This window comes from Oxyura jamaicensis, chromosome 4, assembly GCF_011077185.1.
Source record: "Oxyura jamaicensis isolate SHBP4307 breed ruddy duck chromosome 4, BPBGC_Ojam_1.0, whole genome shotgun sequence".
Taxonomy (NCBI): domain Eukaryota; kingdom Metazoa; phylum Chordata; class Aves; order Anseriformes; family Anatidae; genus Oxyura; species Oxyura jamaicensis.
The window spans coordinates 54,668,245-54,693,788 of NC_048896.1; the positions used below are offsets into that span (position 1 = coordinate 54,668,245).

The window sequence follows — 25,544 nt, forward strand, 5'->3', positions numbered from 1 at the left end:
AGTTTAGCTGACCGTGCCAGGTTTTAAAAGGCATCAAATTCAGACCCTGCCCTCCTTAATTAAAAGCTCTGCTTTGCCTTGCCAAGGAAGAAATTTGACAGCCACTAACTACCCTGTACCAGAAATAATTCTGCGCCCAGCAGACCTATGGAACAGCATCAGTGAGCTACTGTAACACTTCTCCAGAAGATAGTTCATCCTGGCAGTTAAGCATGAGGCTGTATTCTCAGCCCCAGCAACCAAACAGCCTCCACTTTCTCCACTCTTTTCCCACCACCTCTGCTCCTGCCCACAGGTCACCCGCAGGGCTATGTGTGTACAGATGCTCCCACAGGAGAATCGCAGCGCTGTCCTGATGAGCCTGAGCAATGATGCAGCAGGAGAGGGGCGAACTCTCCTCTGCCCTGTGCTGGCTTTGCCCCCTTCTGACAAGCCAAGGGCACTAAGCTGGCTGAGTTGACTTTGCCAAAAAGTAGGTTTCTGTCTGTTTCGGTTTTTGGGTACCGGCACCTGCACAGAGCCTCTGCAACACGTTGTGTTACCGCCTCACCTTCACGTCATACCAAGTCTCTTGAGGGCAGATGCTAGCGGTCAGGGATGCCTGGGAGGCTCCGTGTTTGAAGCTACAGGAAGTTCTCCTCTTCTCAGCCTCCCCTGGACTGCGCACAAACAGCTTTTTATCTAGCCTGGCTAACAAAAAAAAAATCTCCTTGAATTCAGACTACAGCATGCCAACTCCAGTATTTTCCAAGCTGAAGAGCAAGGATGGAGCAAGGTATCAAGGCAGAAAACCCACGCATCTCTCTGGCACCATGGAAACTGAGAAGCATCCATAAGACTAATTGCCCAGCTGAAAGTACTACATGATTTTAAGTGTCTGAGGATTTACCGTTAATCCGCTCTTCAAAACTTGCACAACACCGAAACAAGCCACATGACAACAAACAGGAAAGCAAACAGACTGCACAGATCCCACCCCACATACACACCCTATGCACCAGCTCCCAAGTAGCTGGATCTGCACGAAGCAATTAGGCGTCAACCGCGCTGCTGAGCGGAGCCAGAATTTCACAACGTACTTGCACAGCCTGCACAAGCCGCCCATCGGACGCTATCTAAGCTTCCAACTTTGTTTTGTCAAGTGCGTTTCCAACCCTCCTGACTGCAATGATAACCTTGGAAACAAACCGTGGTATCTGCTCGAGTCTGTAGACTGTTGGAAATGGTGACTCATGCCTGAATTCCTACTAATCTTCAAGTCTAAGCACTTAGGCAGCAATAATGGTGTTTTAATTTAATGTCCAGGCAAAAGTGGGAAAAAACGGTTAGCAGAATTTGGGAGTGACTGTCAGGAAATGAAGAGAAAAGAGGATGCTTGGAGGACTCGGAGATCAGGGAAGGGAAAGGAAAAACGAAGTTGTAACTTATGAAGCACGCATCTCCAGGCCAAACATCAGTCCAGTTACTGCCTGTTTCCAGAGGCCACGCTTTACCACCCATTCCCATGCGATATCCCTCAGAACAAGGCCAGAGCTGCGGTTAACTAATGTAAAACCCTCCTTTACATACCCAGCCAGGGACCTCAGCAAAGACACAACAGGGTTCAGCTCTACTCTTGTACTTTGGACTCAGTGAGAAGTTCTTAAGATGCAACTTCAACTTACGTATAAATTCATACCTCCAAACCACTATTTAACAGAGCATCTACGCAGAAGTGCAGCTGGCTCCTAGTTACCAGCCACCTCCAGAACATTTCAACTGGTTAGAGCAATACATTGATCTCCTAAAGGACTACATACTTCTGTCAGCTCCATCAAACTGACTACAGCACTGGTACTTACAAGAAAACTGCCTAGTTGCCAACTAAGCAAGTGATCAGAAATATCTAGTTTATCCTGAAGAAAGGCATTCACCAGGCAAAAGGGAAATTTTGATTTCTACCATCTCCAACTTCATTCTAGTTATTGAATGTTTGTTTTCCCCCCCCAGCCAAAATTCCGTAGCTACAAGCAACTAGAAAAGTTTTATCTTATACAAAACCAATTAAAAAGCAATCCAGAATTTTGGCTTACTGTTAGTAACTTTTTGCTGTCTCCCAAGTACAAAATTTATAAGATGACTTAGCACCCAAACCCCAGCTTTCCAACCACTTAAGCTACTTAGCAGTACTCAGCCCAAATGTGCATTTTAGTGAGACACCTTTTTCAAGTTATATTCTATTTTTATCTTGTGTATCTCATTGAAGTGACAGGGCATTTACATAAACGTATTTTAAATATGTTATAAGGGATCCAAATGAAAGTGTTCTCAAACTCAGTAATCATTTCCAAGATTAAAGCAAAATGAGTTGTAACATGTCACTTGAAATTACAGTAACAGCAAGAGCTCAATTGTTGCTCAATCTGACTGAACTAGATGTCTTTCAGGAATTTTAATACTCAGTATTTTGGAATACTGAATAAAAGCACCTGGTGCAGATGTGTAGAAAGTTAGCAGCACAAGTGTGCAATTATTTATTTTACTATCCTGCTTCTGCCTAACACAGAATTGTTAAGAACTTCCAAAAACTCATTTTTTCCAGTGCAGAGGGCTCCTTTGCTTAAGCATCTGCTGCATAAAAAAAAAGAAAAAAAAAAACTTTCTTTATGGGTACCATTCACAAAATTCACAAAATTTCCAAATTCATACTAACACACCAAAAGGAAATATTTAAGATCTAGATATGCACTAAGTGTTGCAGTTCCAAGACAAACACAATTTCCATTCACAGGAAAATACTCTTGTGACCACCTTATTTCCATTGTAGTTCATAAGCTATCCATGCCACTCTGCAGATAGAGCTTCACAGCTTATAAAATGCCCAACACAGAGAGACTTCCCAAGCCTAAACCAGGAAAGCCCACTCACACCTGGAATGCATTTCTGCACTTGTCCCTGTACCACCTCACAAGCAACCAGAGCCTAGTGCAGATACATTCAAGCACATTTCTCTTAGTCTCGGAAACATCACCTGATAATAAACCCACATAAGAAAAATTAAGCATGGATTTATTAAAGATGGGCTTGGCCTTTAAAGAGAAGACAGAGTCTGGCCTGTTCTTTAAATAATAACAAGCAGGGGAGTGGATAACAGGTTAACAAACTCCAGTTGCAGAACACCTGAAAGTAAAACTTCACACACAGAAAATAACCCTTGCTATCGAAGTTTCAAGGCGAAAGGGTACCTTTGTTGACTAATATCAGTCTGTTCAAAAGGCCAAAATTATGCAAGATCTTAAAGACAGTATTATCTTCTGGAGGATGAAGAAACAGAAGTGGTAGAAGTGACTAATTTGGAAATTGTAAAACCATATCAAAATAGTTTTCACACACAAACTGCAGTAATCATTACATAGCAATGTTTCTTATGCATTCAATCTGTATAGTTCAATAAAAAAAACAAATGAATTGAGGGATGGTAGCCACCAACAAAACCAGGTGACACCAGACCCAGCAGCTTGAAGCGTATGCTGAGACTATGCTGCCATGCAGTGATGAAATGCATTTACACTTGTCAAGTACTCATCCTGTGAAAGGGAGAACTGCTAATTAATGATTACATCCAGATAAATCGCAGAGGAAGAATCTGACGTGTGCAAACAGTCACTTTTGCTTATTTAAGCTGATGAGTCACATGATTAACTGCCATACTTTGCATTGTTTAGATAAGGTGTGAAGCTACAAACAAGGAAGAACCTACCAGGGCTCTCTACCCGCTTGTAGTGGTAGGGATTGATGCAAACCTCCTTCTGTTTTGAACCGAAGGGAAACTCGCAGCATTCCAGTGGTTTCAGTTCATGATGGCTCTGCAGGTCTGGCCAGCGCCACACTCTGCAGTAAATTACATGTGGCAGCCCTTTCCGGTGTGAAACCTGAAGCCTGCCGTCCAAGGAACGAGGAATTGTGACACAGTTGCTGGGCTGACCAGGACAGCTTAACGCTTTCTCCAGCTCTTCCATAGCACCTTTTTTCTTCTTCAGTTTTTTCACTAATGCATCAACAGCTTTCTCTGCCCATTTTTCTTCTTCATCCCCCTGCTTCCATCCCAACAGCCTCTTCACCGCTGGGCTGGTGAAGGAGAATAAGCTTGTCACGTTCATGGTGACCCCGCTTGGTCACACTAGACACCGCAGACCAAGAAGGAAAGACCGTCCTGTTCTTCCACCACCACCACCCAGCAGATTGTATCAGTAGTCAAAAGCAGTCTGCCCCAAATAATTCTGGTCCTTTTGCCTTTTCAGTCCTCCCGTCCCGGGATGGCAATGCTGACATTCCCCCGTGATGGATGTGACTGTCTCATTGTGCTAGAGGCTGAGAACCTGCGGGAGAATAGAGGGAGAGGAAAACACGTTTTACTTTTTAAAGTCAACCAACAAGTTAGAAACATTCCCCCCCCCCAACAAGACCTGAGTTACCTGAAACCAACCAACCACAACAAAAAACAAACCAAAACAAAAAACAACCCACCCACCCCCCAAAAAAAATCACCACAACACAAATTGTTGACTGAGAACTGGACTCAAAGAACAGCCTGACATAGACTTGTAAGCAGCAGGGCTTACTTTCATGTCCCTCTCTGCAAAACAGTCCTGAATAAATGAGAGGATTGCCCTGGAAAATAGTGAAGCAGCACAAACGATCAAAAATGCTTGGGGGAGTTAGGACGAGGTGGAAGGAGTGGATAGGGTGGAGAAATGAAGAAAGTAGCAGGACAACCCCCACCTGCTCAGGTCCCCCACCCAACTTGCTGCATAGCGCCAGTGATTTTTGTGCCATGCAGCAAGGGGGACCACAACTGCATTTGCCAGCTTCCAACAATGCTTCTGCTCAGTGCCCAAGCTTAGCCTCCGTTAGTGCCATGAGAAGCAGGATGGAAAAAAACAAGAACACAAAAAGACATGGCTGTATTCCCATACAGACCTGCCAGAAGGGCAAGGGTTCTGTATTAGGAACGCAGCTCCCACCAAATCCAGCCTAAAACAGTCCCTCAGCTTTCATCTTTCACTGCTAAGTGTGAAGGGCACTCCTCGCAATCTATCAGCGGTGGAAACATTAAACAGCAAAACGTCCCAAGGAAAGCGTACAAGAGGAGCAGCGCTTTTTGTTTTGCTTTCAAAGAGCAGTTGGAAGCAATACGCCCCAACAGCACTGTGCCACCCAGCCCTCTTCAAGCAATACTGCTCAAAAATCACTGCACCAGAGTTGTGCATATCACGACCTGAGACCAAAAAAAAAAAATAAAAAAGCACAGCTTCACCTCTGAGTTACCTTGATTAACAAAGCAACAAAAAAAAACTAAACTAGAAAGAACCTTGCCCTCACTGATCTCCCGCAAGAAAGCAAAGCTCTGTCTTCCCTCCCCACCAAACAGCCCTCAGTTTCTCAGCAGACTGTGATCATGAACTTACTGCACTGATTACATCCTGACCCCTCCCGCTGTAATGCCAGCCTGCTGTACTCAAGGACACACGAAGGAGTGGGAAGGAGGAAGAACTGATAAGAGGGCTTCAGATGGCACAGAGGTCCCAAGCTGGGAGCCGTGGAACAAGGACAAAGCGGTGGGTGAAGGTGGGAGAGGAACTCCACACAGGCAGGCAGAAGCCCCTGCTGCAGGGTCTGCTGTGAGCAGCAAGTTTCATATCTGCCCAAGCTGGAAGCAAGCAAAAAGCTTACCTCTGCCAGAGGTAGAAAGGGGAAGAAAAAAAGAGACAAACAGCACTAAACCATCGGGTTTCAAACACAGCATGAAGACAGACAGGAAACGTATCCTGGAGTGGATACCAACAGGTTGCAGAGGAAGAGGGAAGGGGAAGAGGATACGAATGTTTTTGTTACCATCAGAAAGACCAAAAAAAAAATAACCCATACACACACAGGATAGAAGGTGTCAGTGCAGTCACATGAGACAATTACTTAGACTAAGAAACGACTGCAGATCTTGAAATTGTAAATGCTATGCCACGCTTACCTTCCTGACTGTCATGAATTGGTTTCATAGTGTGCCACTATACTTGGAGTGCGTTAAGCTGAAAACTATCCACTTGCTTCAAATTAAGTTGTCACTGAAACAATTATCTAATTGCAAAGGTTCGGTTTTATTAGGCTGAAATCATAAACTACATTTATGTGAATAACTATTATGAACTAACAGAGACCATGTCTACCTGCACTTCGTACTGGTAACTTGCCATTCCTTTTACGCTAAGACTTGTATTTGAAATAACGTCAATGTGATGCAAGATCTGCATGAGCCTGGGGCAAAGTTAAGAATTTATTTTGTTAGCTGGGCACGTGCCATACTGCTGACTGAACTGAAACTCCATTACTGCCACTGACTGTACTCCGGGTATATTTAATCCTTACATGCATTCTAAAGTGCACTATTAAAACACTGTCCTAGTGTAAGAACCTTTTATCAGAAACCCAGCATATGTGCTTCAAATGTGCTTGTAAGTATTGAGTTAAGAATAACTCATATGTATCTGTATCTCATTGAATGTTCTGAATATCTTTTTTCCTGTACCTTTCAAATATTAGTTCCACACACAAAAGGTACAAGGCATAGCGGTACAGCACAGAGCAATCGAGTCAAGCTTTCTCCTTCACATCTGTTAGAATTAAAACAAGAATATTTAAAAGGCTTGAGTTGAAATTTTAGTGAAAAAGCAAGTACAAATTCTAAATCTCAGTCCAAACTTCTGTCACCATTGGTAATGAATGCAGACACAGTTCTACCTAGGCACAACCTATTTCCACCAAGCTACATGAAAAATAAATGGCCAAACTGCTTCTCCCTCCTCCCCTTCCCTAGTCCTGCCTATTAAAAACTGTATGTTTGTACCGCTGCCTGGCAATGCAAGCTGTTTAACACGTGCTAGCACGCAAGCTCTGCAAAGCCTAGGAAGACATTCAGATGTAGCCATGAGGACATAGATCATAGGAATAGGCTTTCTGACATTCTTGGCTCAAATCCTGTAACACGCACGTCTCCCATTCCCATAAATACATTCCAAAACACTCATCATCATCACAGTCAAAGGTGTTATCTTAACAGATGGCACCTCTGGAGCAACCACTGTAGTGAGAACTGCTTTGGCAGCACAGGGAGCACATTAAGCACAGTACTTGTAGATACATTTGAATGCAACACAAACCCCATTTCTGCCTGCCACTAACCCTGAGTCCTGGGACTACTGCAGAAGCCCAGCCTGCCCAAAGAACATCCAAGCCCTGCTCAAGCCAGAAGACAAAGCAAAGGGGTTGGAGGAAGGAAAAAAAAAAAAAAAAAAAAAGAAAGAAAAGAAAGAAAACCACAGGCTGCTGTGTACCACTAACACTGAATTCCAATAGCAGTATTAAACTAAAAAAAGGCCATGTAGGTGGAGTTTTTCATTTCCAAGAAGTCAAAAGCGTGCCCATAGCGCCAAGCTTTTGCCAGTACATTCCGTTTCCCTTTCTGCCACTTTTGGTTTTTGCAATGCATCATTTCCTGTATTACTCTTGCACAGTGGTCTTATCAGCTGGAAGTACAAAATAAAGATCAAACCACAAGTCAGCAGATGACACAGCCCGAGTTTTTCTTCCCTAAATACACATGCCCTTCTGGGAAACCAGGAGCTAGCATTTCCAATAGCTGAGTGGCCACCAGCCCTTCAAGGGTACGTTTACTTGCAAGCTACCAGTGAAATAAAAATATGATCCGAACAACAGGACACCCTCCAAAAGGCAGCCTGGAATCGGTTTAAAGGAAATCAAGTTGTTACCCAGTTATCAGCCACTCTTTACACATCAAAAACCATGCACTTTTTATTACACCTTCTGTCTGCTGATGGATGAGCTGGAATCAAACGTCTTTCAATACCAGCACTGCTTTATTTGTCTTCCTTCACTGCTGCTATCTTTTGTGTCATCTTTGGACAGACACACAAACCCACATGCAGCTTGTGAGGAGGCTGTAAAACAGCAAAAAAAAGAGCATTATACATACAGCTGTTTAGCCAGCCTTGGATTTAAACAAACGTACTTAGGCAAAATGCCTAAAAGTGAAGCTCTGCAGCCCTCAAAGCAGAGACGGTTACCCTGTCAGCAACACGAAGCAGACAGTAAAATCCTCAGTGAGACTGTTCTCAAATTCCCACAGGAGATCCCATAGGAAACTGTCCTGCTTTGCATAAATGATTGTTTTTGGTGGGTGGAGAAAGGGTTAGGACAATTAGATGATCTTCGCTGTCAGGGAGGTGAAACAACTCCTAGCCCGAGTTTCAGGCAAACAAATAGCAGCTCTAACCCTCCTACTAATTTTGTTATTTGTATTACAGGCTCAGTGATGCAGGTAGAAAGGATCCTATTATGTATTTTTAATATATGCTCAGAACAGTTAGACATAAAAAGGGGCAGGAACTACAGCGAAGAGAATCTACATAATTGTTAACAGAGAAAGCTGTCTATTCCTTGACTATGCTCTTAAAATTCAATTTATCTTATTTTATTCAGCATGCCTCCTCTAAGGGTCCATTAGGTATTGACAACAAAGAAATAACAAGCAAATTTGAATTTGCTTCTTTAAAAATATTTAGTCATTTACCTTCTCTGAAAGACAACTTTTCAGCAATTCATGTTTGTTCTCAGTTTTTTGTTTTTTTTTAATAAAAGATCTAGAAGAAAAAAGATCAAATTTTGGCATAGAAGCCAGAGAGCTGTCACTTTACTCACAGCAAAAACTATTTCCACGTATTACTAAAAAGCATGCAGTCCAAACATCTGTAATGCTAGAATGTGTTACACCATTTGTGCACCAGCTTCCTCTGGCTCCTTATCCTTGGAGAAAGCAGGAAAAAGTTTTGATTTCCTTCTTCATGCAATGTGACTTGTAAAACAAGAAGTCTGAAGTCTTCTGCTGAATTACTCTGTTTTTAATCAAAGACTTCTTTCTTTGCACTTTCTTATGGCAGAAGATCAGATCTGGTTTATCTTGAAAAATGCACGGAAACCTGGTAAAAGCTTCAAGAGCATTACAATACACATGCAAAAAGAAAGCAAGTTTCATTTCAAACTGCTGTAAAACTCATTAGAGAGTTCATACAGAACCTAACTTGGCTTTCCTTGCATTTCTGAAAAGGATAAGGAGAACCAAGAAAGAAAGTTAACTCTTTTGGATGTATTCTTGGCATGAAAAAAAATTAAAAATGCAACCATGTGTTAATTTCTGCTCTGCAATGTACTGATACAAGTGTCACTATGTGATACATACCTACACCTATCAAGGGTTGAGTAAGAAGCGCTTCAATACTGGTGGTGAAAATACTTCAACGTATTGCACAGGCTGTTTTCCTGGCACTGTATTTGACATCCAGCAAGGGCCAGCAAGATACTTTGAGCCTGTCCCGTAAGGCAGCCTCTCTCTTGGTTCCTGAGACATGATCACCATGCTGATAAAGAGGACTAGGACAACTAACTGCTCACAGTATTTGAATGAGAGACTGATTATCCTTTCAAGGAAGTCTCCAGTATGCCATTTTTTTGGCCCAGAGAAAATCCCTGTAGACACCTACCTGCACCACTTAGCACAGCAGCACTTAAGGAGGTTTGTGAAGAGCAAGCACAGAGAGAAGCCCAGCTACCTACAGCAGCAGTCCGCCCAGCTTCTTGCAAGAAGCATCTAGCAGTTCTCAACAGAGCATATGGCTATCAATAGTGTTTGCCTTTAGAAGGACTTGCACAACTTCTCCCTCATTCAACAAGCCAAATCAGACTGACGGAGTTCTGAACGTCACTCGAGCACCAAAGAGCCTATCCACCGCTCACTCAAAATGAGGAAGCGAGGCCAAGAGATGCTTTATGTACTGGGGTGGAGGGGAGCACACAACGGCAACCCAAATGACAAACTCCCCAGTGCTCAGTTACTCCAGAGCATGATGAAATAAACCTGATACCATCAGTATCTGCCAGCTCCTTGTAATGATCAACATGGTTCAAACCACACACGCAGCCTCTGGCTGGTTTCTACCACCAAACGTACACTTTCCTGCATTCTCCTAACAACTCACCTTCTGGTTCCTAGATTTGACCGACTTAAGGTAATTTCACTATTGCTTCTCCAGAGAAAGTGCTCAATTTCTGTATACACTAGAAACTGAATACTGTGTTATAACCCAACTAAAATGGCTTAAGAGTCTTTGTAAATTGACATGTAATTGTGAGAATTGACACAGCTAATGCATCTTCCCAATTTTAACAGATGCATCATCAATTAAATATCCCCCCCCTTTTTTGATTAAGAGCAGCTTTTCCCAATGCCAGATACTGTTCTTTGTAACTATTCTGACATTTAAAAATTGTACTCTTGAATTGGAACAACACATCTTGCAAGAAGCTTATCTACACCCTAATTAGAGCACAACTCCTCCCTGTTTACAAGAAATACTAACATGTACAGCCTCTTAAACAATCATCAAATCATCAAGCCACGGAGCTTTAACCAAGTTTAAAAAGACAATGGCAAACTCCTAGTTTGTACTGCTGGATTTTACTTACTCCTGTGTTCAGAGACTCCATGAAGCCACAAACTGTCATCTATCTCTTCCTTTAACATCAGCTGGTCTTCTCTTTGCACTACTTCATCTTGCCAAGACTACAGATTTAAAAAAAAAAAAAAAAAAAAAAAAAAACCTAACACCAAGTTTGCCAAGTAACTTGGAGTGGAAGCTGGATAAGCCCAGTGCACAGGAGGGCTCATCCAAGTAGGATGCACCGAACTATACACGCAGGTGTGGAGAAACCCCTTCTGGTGTCGGCAAGCAGCTGGACTGACTCAGATGTGTTATCAAAGATTATCTCTAAAACCGCAAGTTAATATTTTAACTTAAGTCAGGAAGGAACTGTGATTTGATTATTCAGTTAAAGCTCTGGCACACACGGGATTACAAAGCTACAAGCTTCATTTAAATAACTTGGAAGATGAATACAATGCTGTGAACCACAAACCGTGACAGGATGGTGTTCATGAGTTGTTGTTTTTTTAATGATGTAAAGGGGGGAAGACTTCATTTTCAATACTCTCTCCAAGCAAAAGACCACTTAAAGAAATCTTCAAGTGAAGCCCAACATTCAAAAGAAAAAATATATTGAAACAAATAATTGTGATGAGATAAAATGAATTACTAGTTGCAGTATTTATCATCACAGTGAGTACCTTATTGTGCATCTTTGGGCAAATTCATCCACATTGCTCATACACACCATGCTGTCCCCCTAGCCACCTTCAGTGTGCAGGAGGACAGGAGAAGGCGAGGAACTCAGTCAGCATCAGAAGATGTCACAGGCCATGTCCTGAAAATGCAGAACAGCCTGTAGCCCCGTTTGGACCACTGCCTACAGCTCTGTGAACATGGTGTATCCATAAAGATGCCATAGCCAGCCCAGCCAATTATGTTAGAAGTCCTTCACTAAAAAGACAGAAAGCTGGGGAAAATAGCTCCTCTTCCCTTTCATCATAAAACTTTAGTACAACTCCCTTTTTCCACAAAGAGCATTCCCTTTCCTGACTTTTTGAACTGTCTTCAGAAAACAGGTGTTGTTTACAACAATAACAAACACACATCTGTGTGGGTGTGTTACTACACACAAAGGCAGGATAACTGAAACCTCTTCCTATATTTAGATCTGTCTGGTCAGCTCTAATTGCATAATTTAATCAAAACCCTCTCCAACGGAAACACATCCATATTCATCACAGGCATCAAAGGAAACATCTTTACAAACTATATCCTTTTACAAACCGACACATGGTCCCACGCCACTTGTCCAATTGTTGAATTCCTCCTTTGGGAAGGGCATGGAATTTTATTTCTTTTTATCAGCTGAAAAAAGCACTTCCCTCCAATTCATCAGGGTAGGGCAGGAGGAACTTCCTTCACAGGTGAGATGGGGAAAATTTACTGACATGTCACTTTCAGGGTGGTTTTGTATTTGTTTTTGAAGAGTAGTTAAAACATACATTTGCAACATAAAGCAAAAATCTTTTTTAGATGCCCATCGGCACCCAGTTTTCAACATTTTTGAGTAAAGCCCGTAAAATGCAAGATGTTTTGTCTTTACAGGATGGCACAGACTGCATGGAGTCATGACAGGCTGTCGCCCCAACTAGAGCAGCTCTACAACGGAGTGTTTTTAAGGAGGGAACCACACCAAATGCAATCCAGTTACGCTCAGTTTATACAAGCCAGTGCTCCTACAAATGATTCATTTTACCAAGAGCATGCACTGATACAGTTACATCAGCTGCATTAAACCACTTCTAAAGACTGTGACCCAGACCTCATTCAGAGATTAAGTAAAGATGTTAAATTACAGCTCCAAATCCTCAGCTTTAAAACAGAATGTTTCACCAATGGAAGAGACGACAAAAACTGAGAAGGAAAAATTATTTATTCATTAATGAAAGTGTTAGGTCAAGCCTCAGTAAAGAATAGGCTGATGAAAATTAAACCAAGAAAATAAAGGTCATTAAAACAAGTAATTCTTTTCACAGATTAGCCCCCCCACCCACTGTTTATACACTTGAAATAAGAATGGCCTCTCTGGATTGCCATTACTGAAGACATCTTCATGATGTATGATGTACACACTTCTTTAGATGCATGCTTTACTTTTTAAAGAAGTATTCATCTGGTTTTTCTCCTTTTTGCCTGATTTGCAAAATTGATGGAAGTATTTTTTGCCTTTAGATGGCCTTCAAAGCACTATCTTCAGCATCTCTTTGAAACAAGATGCAGAGTGAAAGGTCCACATTCAGTTTCACAAACCTTGCAATTCACAACTGTCATTCTGGACAGAGAAAGTGTTTAATGATACAGCTTCACAAGCCAAGTTTACTCAGCCCAGAAACAAACAAGCAGATCTGCCAGATTTCCACCCTCCAATGAAGCACTGTTTAATTACTGCCTGCCACTAGCAGCCCTCTGAAAACTGGGACCAGACCTCCAATGACATGAATTCCTGCCCATCCCTGGTCCCCAGGACAGGCAGTGAGCAGCAGCCCATCACCAGGCTGCGAACACTCCCCGGCACTCACCCCACATCTGCCAAGCCTCCTGAACCTGCCAGGCCCTTGGCAAATGGAAGAGGCCAAGATCACAGCGTTTAGAAACGTCTCTTTAGCTGTTACAGAAGGAAATGAGAATTGTTAAGATCTGCAGGTAAATACAGATTTAGAGATTCACCTGAGATCAGGTCAGGAAGTTTTTGATTCCCATTTAGAGCCCACCACAGATCGAGACTGAGGGAGGCCTTTACTGGCACGTGAGTTACACGTTTGAGCTTGTCCATACCAAAACCTTGAACTGCCTACAGCTACACACCACTAACACCTCAGCATGGTTTATGCTCCCACCAACATTAAGAAGTATACTGGTGGAAGAATAAAGTCACTGACACACAGCTATGAAGGCATTTATGTCATCTGTTACTTTCACAAGTGTTTTCATCAAGACTATCACTCTACTAAACCCAAGTAGCAGGCACAGCTGGCACAGAGGGGATCATGCACCACCATGGTTACCAACCATGCCAACAACTTCCCCAGTGACAGCGAGGCCATTGATGAAATCTAAAGGCTCCATTCTTAGGAGTATTTTTATGCCAAGAGGACAACTGACTTAATTTGTTATCAGTGATGTTTTTTTCCTAAGCCTATAAAACTCATCAGCAGGATGAGCACCATCAAACATGGTGCTGGGCTGGTGCTCAGAAGACAAATCCTATTTCCTCTGGGCAAGCCGCTTCCTTGCTTAAAGCCTCTGGTTCCCTCTCTGACAAATGGAGAACAAAACTTGCAAAGCTACTGATGCAGAGGTAAATAGATGAAGAAAAACAGTTTTCAGCAAGGATCTGGAGGACAAGGCACGGTGGCCAAGACTGGAGCACATGCCAGAGCTACTGCATCGATCTCAGCCAAAGGGCCTCCAACTACTGCTAGCAGGCAATGAGATACACGGATCCTTTACTCTCAGACACATCTTCCCCCTTCTAAAAGCACAAAACGAGGGTGCACCCGTGTCTGAAGATTCAAGGAGGTCCAACAGGCTGCAGAATGAAGCAAAACCACGTCAGCCCCAAGTCAGAACATCTGCAGAATCTCATGTCAAACTGTTTTCTCCTATTCCTGAGATCAAGGCTTTGGAGGATTTTGAACAAAGGCTTCAGCCCACAGATAGGAACTGATGGTTCATACAGCACTCGCCAACTGCACAACTCGAAAGGAAGTGGGAGATAGCCTCCTACACTGCTTACTGGGAATACGGAAGTTTTATAACAAGCGAAAACGGTTGTTATCTATCTATCTTGTCCCCTGGTTATCTGCAAGCTTTTTATGACTTTGGAAGAGGAATCAAGCCACATATAAAGAATCACCCAGTATCCTTTTCTTATCTGAGAGTTTTTTTTTTTTAATTAACAGAGCCTATATGATTCTTCATACAGAATTCAGGAAACTTTTTCATTCCACCATCATTTTCTAAGATGAGCTTAAAGTTACACACCTGGGGCTTTGCAGAATTGAAGCACTGCACCCTTACAGCTCAGACACCAAAACGCTGCATTTCCTGACCAACACATGCTCTCTGGGGTCAGCAGCAAACTAGCTAAAAACCTGGCACAATGCTTCCCAAGCTTTCCATTGCTGCCTGCTACTGAATAAACAGTTGTAGCTGTCCCAGTACAGAGGGCAGTAGGACTCCAACCCCCAAATAAGTTGCAAAGAAACACCAGGATGAATTTGCAGGACTTGCAGCTCTCCGAGACTACTTACTTCTAGGCTAAATGCCAGTGAGCAAAAAGAGCACACAATTTCACATTCCTTGTCTCTAAGCTGAGAATCTGGATGCCTTTAATTCTGAGGCTGAAACCAGGACTCCCACGTTCTCCTGATAATGAAACTTCAGACTCGAACAACCCAGGCTGCTGGCTGGCCTGTAAGGCTGAGGACCCCTATGTCCCAAGTAGGGGAAGGCAAGAAGCTAGGCAAAGGTGTAATGGAAACCTGCCTATAGTCAGAAATGCAGAACTGTGTTTACTGAAGTTCCGTGAAAGCAGCTTGCCACCAGCACTCCCCAGTCTCAGCCCCTGGAGTGTAGGTACTGAAAGTCCTCCCTCCTATGCACACGCAGGAGTAAAATGGAGAGAGAAGCAGGGGGTCACTTGCTGAATTTCTGGAAGGACCACCACAGCCAGGAAGGCATAATATTCAGACACTGTGGTTGAGTCAGCCCAGTGTCATCTCCTCTCCTTGCAAGCAGGATGAGCCCTGCATGGGCACTAAGCATATTTCCCAAAGTAGCACGGACACTGGCCTAAGTGACAGTGCTACTTGTGCCAAAAGTCAGTACCATATCTAGCACCAATACCTGGTCCTGGGATGGAAATGTGGGGTCAAGCAGCAGTCAGAGCAGTGTGATCAGCAATAACTTCACTGGAATCTTCACAAGGTATGTCAGACTGATTGATATCTACTAAGCAGATGTGCACTCTCATGAATGTCCTGGAAGTTTCCTTCAGTATCCCCTCCAAACTGCAGCAATGCACACGAAGCCTAAGTTATTTAAACCTCCCAATTCCACCTAATCTGCCCACTTTCCACCTCTCCCAAAACAACAACTCTCCAGTCTAGGATCAGAGTGGCACACACAAGCATTCATGAACTCTTTTCAGCCAAAATAAGAGCAGGAAGCTCTCCAGCTGGCTCTGAGGCACGCACGATGGCACACAGGCACGTCTTCAGGCAGATGAGGACACGCATTTACAGTCCTACGCTTTCAGTAATTCCATCAAAAAAAAATATTGCTTTGCTGACTGAAAATAGCAGCTGGGGAGAAGGAAGAGAACACTTAGGTGGAGGTATCACCAGGAGGACTCTGACATCCACCTTTACCTACTTGCCTGCTCCCAGTTCACAGACTCCAGGAGATATACTGCATCTGGTCATGAGTTATAGCTGATAAACTAGTGTGGGCAAGGGTAAAGGGAATAGTTAGCTAGGAAACCATAGCAAATAGCCCTTGGAGTATTTATGCCAGTTATGTTAGGTGATGTTTTCTGGAAAAAAGAAAAAAAGACAGTAACAGTACACGGTCTGCTGGTTGTTTCACATTATTTCATACTGTAAAGAGGGGGAAAAAAGTTTCTACTACCATGAAGTTAAACGTGGAGGGCATTCTTTTCCCTGTGGGAAAAAGAACATTTGTCCTATCTTATACAGGATGTTCTGCTCGTGCAATTACATTTAACTAGAAAAACACTTCTAATACAGCTTGCAGTTTATAGCAGCAAAACAGCACTTGACCAGAAAAGCTTCTTTAAGTGTTCCTCCCCATCCATCCTCCCTCACCCCCCATAAAATAAGCTACATCATTAATCACTGTCATTTTGCTGCCTATATAACTACACTGGGGCTTTGTGACTGACGTAACTGTTGGCAGTCTAACTTCACCATGCTAATCACCAACCTAAGTATCTGGAAAAAAAACCTGTGAATTAGACCTTTCCTTGGCAAGCATTTTAAGGAAATCTTCACCTTGGAGTACTACAGTACTCGTTTGCAACTGGCTACCTCCAACAGATGCCTTTGGCCAGCAAGGTCACGGGTCCACAAGCAGATGAGCAGCTCATACAGCTTGCTGCCACCCAAAGAGAAACCTTCCTTGCTCCAACTTTGGTACTCCAACATAATTCCATGCTCTGCTTACAGTCTGTCAGCCCATTCACCTTCCTAATCTGGAACAACCACAAGAAGTCTTCTGCAGAGCAGTGCAATCAGCTCAGAGCAGGACAAGCACCAAAGTCCCCCAGCAAAGAAAGCTGTGGCCTGGTCTGAGGGGAGCTGAGCTGTTAGAGTCCTTTCCTTCTTGTGGAACTGCCACGTCCCTGATTTTAAACACTATCTGGGACAAAGATTTAGTGTTAGCTCTGACTCAAGTCCTTCAGTCTCTGCAGCATACAGCTCATTTGCACAACCCTGTCCCATCCCTAGAGCAAAAAGCTTTGCCCCAGCTGGTTCTGAACAACCAAAGGGTCTAGCAAGCACTTCAAGCAAGCTTAAAAAAAAGAAAAAAGTGATTTCATACCCATCTGTCCAAAAATACCCCACGCTACAGGGTTTTTAGCTGAGAATATTTATAGAATGTTTCCCAGATGAAATCTAATACCTCATGTTACAGAAGCTATAATTAAGTTATCTCAGGTTTTTAAGTTAATATGGACAAAGTTTTCCTCTGGCTACTACACCCAAGTGGAAGCACTTAACACTGACACTTGCCTGGCTAAAATAAAAGGCCTATTATTAAATAGGCCAGACTGAAAAGCCAGCAGTGGGCAAAAACACAGAACAGGAAACTGTACTAGCTGAGATGGCAACCTATATATATAGGCAGGTTTCCCTAGATAGCCAGCAAGATCGAAATTCACACTTTTTTGAAACAGTATAGTTCTTCACTGCATTCACCAAGTAATGAACAAAACAGAGACACAGATACAACCAACTCCCATTTTATCCATCTCCTCGTCTCAGTGACGAAAAAGCAAAAGCATCTGATGGCAAGAGCAACAACCAAGCGACTGTGCGAAGGGAGACCAAACTCTGGTCCTGAACTTTGGAGATTGATGGTGGGTCCGCAATGATGCTGCTTGATTTTCTTCCACCTTCCTCTTTCCTCTCTGGGCAGGAAAGCACCCATCTTAGATATCTGAGATCCCTGAATTTCACACATGTGAAATTAAACTAATGTGATCACTTCATGCACTCAGCAATCCCTGAAGTCATCATGTATGTGCTGTCAAGGCTACAAGAAGGTCTAGGCAAGAAATTTCAAAACCACTTTCATCACTGTTCTGACAAAAAAAATGTTGTACTACAACTGGAATAAAGAAGTTTTCAAAACAAACCCACCTAATAATCATTTGAAAACAACAATACTTTGGTCTACATACATAAAAACAAAAAACAATTAGTTCAGGAAAATTAGACAGAAGCCTGCTTGCTTCAGTGCAAATACAAAAACCACATCAAGTGCCTATTAGGTAGAGGTAGGGACAGCGCTTCATTTGCTTTGCACAGTCAGAGTCACAAGAGACCTGGCTTTTAAAGTAATATGGCATTTTCACCAGGAAGACAAACTCAGTGGATTCAGTGCTATTAATCAAAAGTCATACGTTTCAACAGAGGATAGCAGATTTGGTCAGAATTCTACAAAGGACAGGCTTTCACAAATTACAATCAAAATCACAATCAGATCACTTTGCTGCCCTGATTTTGGCCACTTCATCAAGTTCTATTTAAAATGCCCTGTGACCTTGCTGTACTTCTTTTAAGTATTTCAAATACAAATCAGATAGACTAGAATGCAAAGCACAGAAAAATATTAACAACAATATCCCTCCCCAAATTTTAGACAACATTTCAAATGTTTTCAAAGCATCCAGAAGTCTTGTGAGTTGTCTCGCTCATCCTTCCTTTGCTGCTTGTACCCCTGAAGTTTGCTTCACATATGGCTCTGTTCCATTAAAATGCCAGTCGTTTTGTCCTGTCACCCTTGTTTCATACAGCTCTGGTTAGAAGCCACTTTTCCACCACTTCTTTCACTGCCTGTGAGCTACTGAAAAGTACTGACCTGCAGAGGGTCCCATACCATACTCATCGCTGTAGCACCTGATATCTTCAGCAACCATGCTGAACCCTTGTCATGTCCATGTGTTCACCTCCCAAGCTATCTGCAGAGCTAAGGTGGGCTGTCTTATTTTAATACATGTGGAGTATTGGAAACAGAAGAAGACAAGTCGGACAACTGATAGCTTTACTAAACTGAAGAGAGAAAGTCCTCAAGTTTAAATCCAAACCAAAGCTGCTTTCCCCAAAGCAGGGGAAACCACAACAGTGGTAAAAATATGTCAAACTACACAGCAGAGTACTTAGATATCAAGAGAAAGACCCTTCAAGAAACAGAACTGTTTTATTAATGATCATATTTCAGCAACCTTTCCAAACCTGTGAGCAGAACCTATACTCTAAAGCTGGGGCTAGCAGCCTGATTTGGAAGTAGCTTTCTTGTTTCATACAACACAGCTCAGAAACCCTTGAAAAAAAAGACAACCGGCCAACAGCAAGCAGAGGTGTTCTGCCAACATTTTGTCCCACAGGAACACTCAAAAGAGTTTGTTTTGCAATGTCTTGGGAGGGCTAGAAAGAAAAGAACAAAGACTTTAAGAAAAAAACAACCTTCTCACACACTTGCTATCCGCTGTGTAATTTACCGGGACACCACAAAAAAATTAAACTATGTTTGTAACCTTAAAGAAGTTATCAAGTGAAACAGCAGGAGATGTCAGTTCCAGCTGGACTTTCTTTTGCTTCCACACTACCCCCCCCCCCCACACACACTTCCATATGTGTCTTGGAGAAAAGTTTTGAGAGTCCTCTTTCCACTGCCTCAGGAAATATAACTAGTTAAAAGCCATGTATTTTGTTCCTCACCATGTCAGCTGAATGAAACTCCCTACTACTAAAACAAATGCAAGCCAGCAAGTGCATTGCATTAATTCTTTCCACATTAATATTCAAAGGAAACCTAACAGATACAAAGGTGAAATACATTGCTAGTATAGTCAAATATGCAATGCATTAACAGTATCTGACCAAGCAGCAGATGTTTCCTCCTTCTATCACCCTCAGAAACACATTTCAGTGAAAGCCACAGTTTGTTGCAACTTGATTCCCCAGATATTTACTTCACCTTCAACCAAAGCTCCAATGATTTTATGCTTTTAAGTGTTTAAACAGCTTTTAAGTATTTATATACAAATAGTTATTATATGCACACAGGTTAGTAAGTTTGCAGACTCTACTCAACTTTATGTTGGTTTACTCCACCTTTATCTGGTCCAAATCATTTAACTTTCAACAACAGTGCATTTTATTTTAGGCATTGATATATGTACATGCAAATAGAGCACACCTATCAAGTGTGAATAATCCCACAAATATCACAGAATCACAGAATCACAGAATATGCCACAGAAGAATGAGGAGTCCTTAAGAGTTGTGTCCTGGTTTCAGCACATTACACCAGAAAGAATGCTGCTATTATTGGCAATCGCTTAAAACACCTGAAACCAGAAGTCAGAAGTGATTTATCAGAAAAATTTCCCCAGTAAATCAGTGCTTCATGATAATATAAAACAAGAAAACGCTAATTCCCAACATGAACAAACAGAGGAAGAAAAGCAAGCAAAAGTACTATCAACTATGGTCACTGCACGACCTAAAGAATCTGAACATAAATGTTTCTTTAAATTCATAAAACCCTTTTTGAGCTGCTGCGTGTCAAGTGTAAGCTCTGTGTGTATATATGCTTTTTTTTCCTGTTGTTTAAAAACTTGACCAGGAAGACAGAGTCTTGCATAGCTGCAGAAGAAACTCCATAACGTGGTAAATCCTGAACACCAACTTCTACTCTTCCACAAAATACATTATGAAATGATACATTTTCAGATTCCCCTCTAACAAGATTTCTTCACACTGAAATAAGGTCCACCAGCCGAAGCTGTTAGGCAGACATGACTCTTACACCCACGGGTACAGAAGCTTCTGGGCACAGAAGTGAGGAGAATGAAGACACTCAAGATTCTGTCTATAATTATTTTAACACTGTAAAAAAAAAAAAAAATCACAGATATCTGATTTCCAAGTTATTCAATACTGGATTGATAGTCACATATTACTTTGATGTGGATTGGCATTTTAATGCTTGTAATGACAAAACTTTCCAAGTTAAATACTTCTGAATACCATTAAGTGCTATTTAGACAGTCTCATCTCTCGCCATGTTGGGAAAAGTTCCCTTTATAAGCACAGAAATATGAAATAATGTTTCAAAAAATCACTGGTGAACCACATTAATGATTTGCCTACATGCCAAGTCAACATAATAGTTGCCTTTGGATGACACTGCTTTGAACAGTGCCTAAATATAATGACTTATATAAAGGCATGTTTAAAAATAATTTGTCTTCCTCCTTGTACTCCAGACCTTGCCCCTGCATGCTAGGCAAAAGGGTGGGGGAAGAACAAAATGAGAAAGATGGGTGACATCTATTCTAACATCGCACTCCCATGTGGGTAGTCTATATCAAAATAAAAGTGACATTGGCCCAGACCAATTAGAGTTATATCAACATGACCACATTGTGCAAGTGTCCAGAATTGCTGTATGTGTCAAGTTCTCCGCACTGGCAAGTCCCTCCTTCCACAGAAGGAAAAATACTAACAAAAATTGACCTATCTACACAACTGGGTAGAGCTCAGCGTTATGTGTGCTGAATACTTCACCCAATCTAATTTGAAGTAGCGTGCTCCAGCTTTGCTTCCATTTAGCAAGGAGGCACTTCCAAAGCCAACACATGCAGGCAAAAAGCTGAAGTGGGAACAGATCCTCTACAACCTGGCTTCATTCTGGAAAACATTTTGCATTCCTTGAAATTAGGCTGTTTGTTTTATGAAATGTTTGGCTTCTCTATCCTGTTAAAAAACAAAGACACCCCCATTCAAATACACACAAAACAAAAAAGCTTCTCTAATGCAAATTAACGTTTGTTCTCGGGGGAGGATAGAGATCTTTGTGGCAGCCATTAACAGCTCAGAGTGTCCTTCTCATCACCCCTGAACCCACCCACTGCAAAGCCCTTCACAAAAGGCCTAATCTAACGTTTTCCCTTGTTGTTTGCAATCTTGAAGAACAGCCACATTCTCATGGAAATAGCTGTTATATAGCAGTCTGCATGGATACAGCTCTATCAATTTTTTAAAAAGTACCACTTTAAAATAACTTGATTCCCATCCGAAGCAAAAAACACTAACATGAAAATCCTCTATGCTGTTCCAAGTTACACCATTGCAGCTGGTGCAAAATGGCTAGAGCAGCCTAAGATGCCTGTGTAGATGAGCCTTTAAATCGCAAGCATTTCAGGCTACGCTTGCCAAATTGGTGCTTATTGTTTAAATGCAACTTCTCTGATAAAGAAATTTCAAAGGTAAATTTCTAGGAACTGTGTATCTTCTTTATTAAGACTTGTATGCATTCAATTTTTGAATACATATAAGGCTTGCGGAACAATACTAGCCGGTAGATACTAGGACACAACTTTTTGTGAGGAGAGAGCAGACTCTTCCCTGCTCTGCACGCAAAACTGAGCCTGTCATCAAAACCTAAGCCACAAATTAAAAAAAGATAGAATAAAATAAATCATCAGTAGAACCACTTCATTAACCATAAAGCATTTCATTAAATCCAATTTTCTTTTTAACAGATTTGTATGGCCTTGTTTTCAGTTAGGTCACTCCATTAATTCACCTGCACTGACACAACAGAAAAGAGCTCCATACCAACACGTTAGAAGACCCTGCACCCAAATGCGAGTTTCAGTTCTTTTACTGACTGCTCAGAAAGCATCTCAGCTAAAGCACATCTTGTTGAGATGTAACTGAAGACGAATGCTAACAGCTATTTCACCACTAGTGACTTTTCCTTGCTTCTCTCAAAATTAGCTTTCTAGTTACCCTTGAGTGAAAAATCAGCAAGTAAAAATAAGGTATGTTTCTTTCTTGGAGCAGAGAAGCTCAAGAGATGTAGAGTTCACACCGACTCAGGTATGAAAAGTTGGTTTAACTACTAAAACACATCCAAATCCCTCAAATCTCCAACTAGCACGCTGAGTCCTGGAAAAAAGAAAAGGAGCTTTAGCAGGATTTTCCCCAAAACACTTCATAGTGATTTTATCAGCAGAAGTGGCAAGACCTAAGATGAGTAATATGTAATGCATTAAACATTTTACTGTCTGTGGCACACTACTTTAAGCTATTTAGAGCAGAAACATGAATCTGAAGCTTGCAGTTGCCTACACTAAGAAAAGTAGGGTGATCTATGCCAACCCATACTCAAAATTACAGTCTATGTTCTAAAATAAGTTTGGTCATATAGTTCAAGTTATGACTAAGCAGCTCTGTCTTATAAAAGAACTCGGATCTGCAAGAATGTTTCCACAGACAGTTAAAGCATTTTGTAGGACAAAAATATGAGAAAAACAAAGTTAATTTTTTTGCCTGTTTGTCCATTTGATATCTAATGTGCAGTCTGCAGGTAAAGTCGAGTTGGTTTTGAGACTAGAGAGTATATAAAAGTCAGAGACATTCACTAACAATCACTTCTCCACACACACACCTCCACACTGCACATGCCTTCATCTATTTCAGCTGCTAATGACTACAAGAAAGAGGTGAAGAGTCAGCCTAAATTGGTTCAGTATTTATTCTTCACAGCACCACAAGCTTTAATTTCAGCTACTCTTTGCATAACTTCAATAATAAACACAGTGCTCTCTGTATTTGATTCTTAAACCAACCATATCTGAAGCACAATGGGACGTGTCACAGACACTTGCTTTGCTGCCCTCATAATACGGTTTAATTATGGTGACTGAACTAACGGGCTCACATCATAGACTTTTACAGGTTGACCCTGTGTCATCCTGATGTATCATTTTGCACCAGTTCAGTGCTGTAAATCAATTTAAGATCTCCAGCAGGTTGAAAAGGCTGGTAATGATGCTTTCTCTGCAGTCTCTGGGGACTCCACATTATACACAACTTACATTATTTATAAAGCTGAGATGATGCCTCCATTAGGCTTGGTAAGACTACTCAAATAAGCTTTTATTTTACACACACAGCTTGGGCTTCACAGAGCACACCACTGGCCATGTGTGATATACAGTGCATTCATGCTTCAATTTAAAAAAAAAAAAAAGTCATAACCCCTTCATTTTTGAAATTTAAATCTTTATACCAAGCAATGTAACTCACAACCTAATCCAAATATATTGCCAGTATTCTAAAACACAGTAAATACTTTTCTAAACCTTTGTATTACTCTTATGTACATTCCACTCCTTGCTTTGTGTTCAGACTACAGAGGAACACCAAAACTAAACTCATCAGCTTTCAAACACCTGATTTGATACTTAATACTTAACCAGAAACAGAAACATCTCCATCTGCTTATTCAGTCACTTTTCTCAAATGTACCGGATCATCACATCTTCAAGGGTAGACAAAAAGGAAAGCTGAACAGGACACAGTAGGAAAAAATGTATTTGATTACATACCTAGCGGTTGATGGGGCCAAAACTGAAGCAAGGACAAATCCCTACCCTTAGGGTAACCCGATCATGCCCGGAACTGATCCTCTCCAGTAGCTGTGGAAGGCTTCTGGATCACCCAACTCAAGGGAAATTTCTCTCAAGTTCCTACTTACAGTCGGAAGTAAGCTGCAAGGATTTGATCCTTCTGACCTGGGCAAGAACTCCAAAAGGGGCTAGATAGCTTTCATTGTCATATTGATGATCTCCTAGTCACAGCGAAGAAGCAAGCGCTCCAAACTCTCGCTGAAATCCAACGGGAACCACTAATAAGCTTCACAGGACTGCTCTCCGATTCAGTGGAAAAACAAAATGAGCATTAATCAGTTGCAACTAACAAACTAATCTCCTGTAATTCAGCCAAGCAATTACAGACAATTAAAATAACAAAATAAAGTCAATGTTGACACCCCAAGTTCCCTCACATGATTTGCTCCTATTGTTTGACAGGACAAGGTGCAGAGGGCCACAGGAGGACCAGCAGAATGTGCTACACACATGCCTGGGGAGAGAAGCAGTCTCTGTGGGCTGGGTTAGCTAAAGCTTTTAGTCTTATTCTCGAGTGCTGCTTAAAAACACGCAGAACTATTGGGGGGGAAAAAAATGAATCAAAGTTTTCTCTTTTTGACTACTCTCCTCTGTGCAAAAGAGATTTGAGGTATGAGTTATGACACGTGTGAAACAGCTATTCCCTCAACACGTTAGTTTCGAGATGCGGTGTCTTTAAGCTCTGACATCCATTAAACAATGCCATGTTTCACGGCAGCGATCTTTTCCATTTGCTTGTATCTGGAATACACATCTACTCTCCTCCTCCCCACCTCGAGCCAACAATACCTCTCCTTCCCCAAATAAAGCCGATACCTCATTTTACATGCAGCAAACACTGTTTTTTTCCTAAAATATACCAAAATAACAGCTACAGCTTATTCTTAAAGATCATTTGTATCCCAGAAAAACAAAGTATAAGGTCAGACCCCGTATCTTCTTCAGATTGATCTACTAACAAAAGAGCAAGCACAGCAGTCCTTCCTCAGTCACAACTCCCACTGACTTCAGTTGATAAAATGAAAAAAAAAATAAATCAGGATTTGGCCCATTTTTTTGAATGCATGACTGAGTGTTTCCACACCAGGACGCTTCCAGCAGCTTCAGGGAGCTGCTTTCAGGATAAGAGGACTCGGCTGTACAGCCCGGGTACATGAAGAAACGAGACGAAGGAAAGGAAAATCTCGGGCATCCAAACAGGGAGAAAGACCAAAAAAAAA

At 41.8% G+C, this 25,544-nt stretch overlaps 1 protein-coding gene across 1 annotated transcript in view; it reads right to left on the reverse strand.

The window, feature by feature from the left end:
- SMAD1 (SMAD family member 1) overlaps positions 1-25,544 on the reverse strand; it is a 47,473-nt gene that overhangs the window by 21,382 nt on the left and 547 nt on the right. The window contains exon 2 of the mRNA XM_035323421.1: positions 3,740-4,358. Within this exon, the coding sequence (XP_035179312.1) occupies positions 3,740-4,139 (400 nt within the window). The 5' untranslated portion in view covers positions 4,140-4,358. The remainder of the gene's footprint in view (positions 1-3,739; positions 4,359-25,544) is intronic.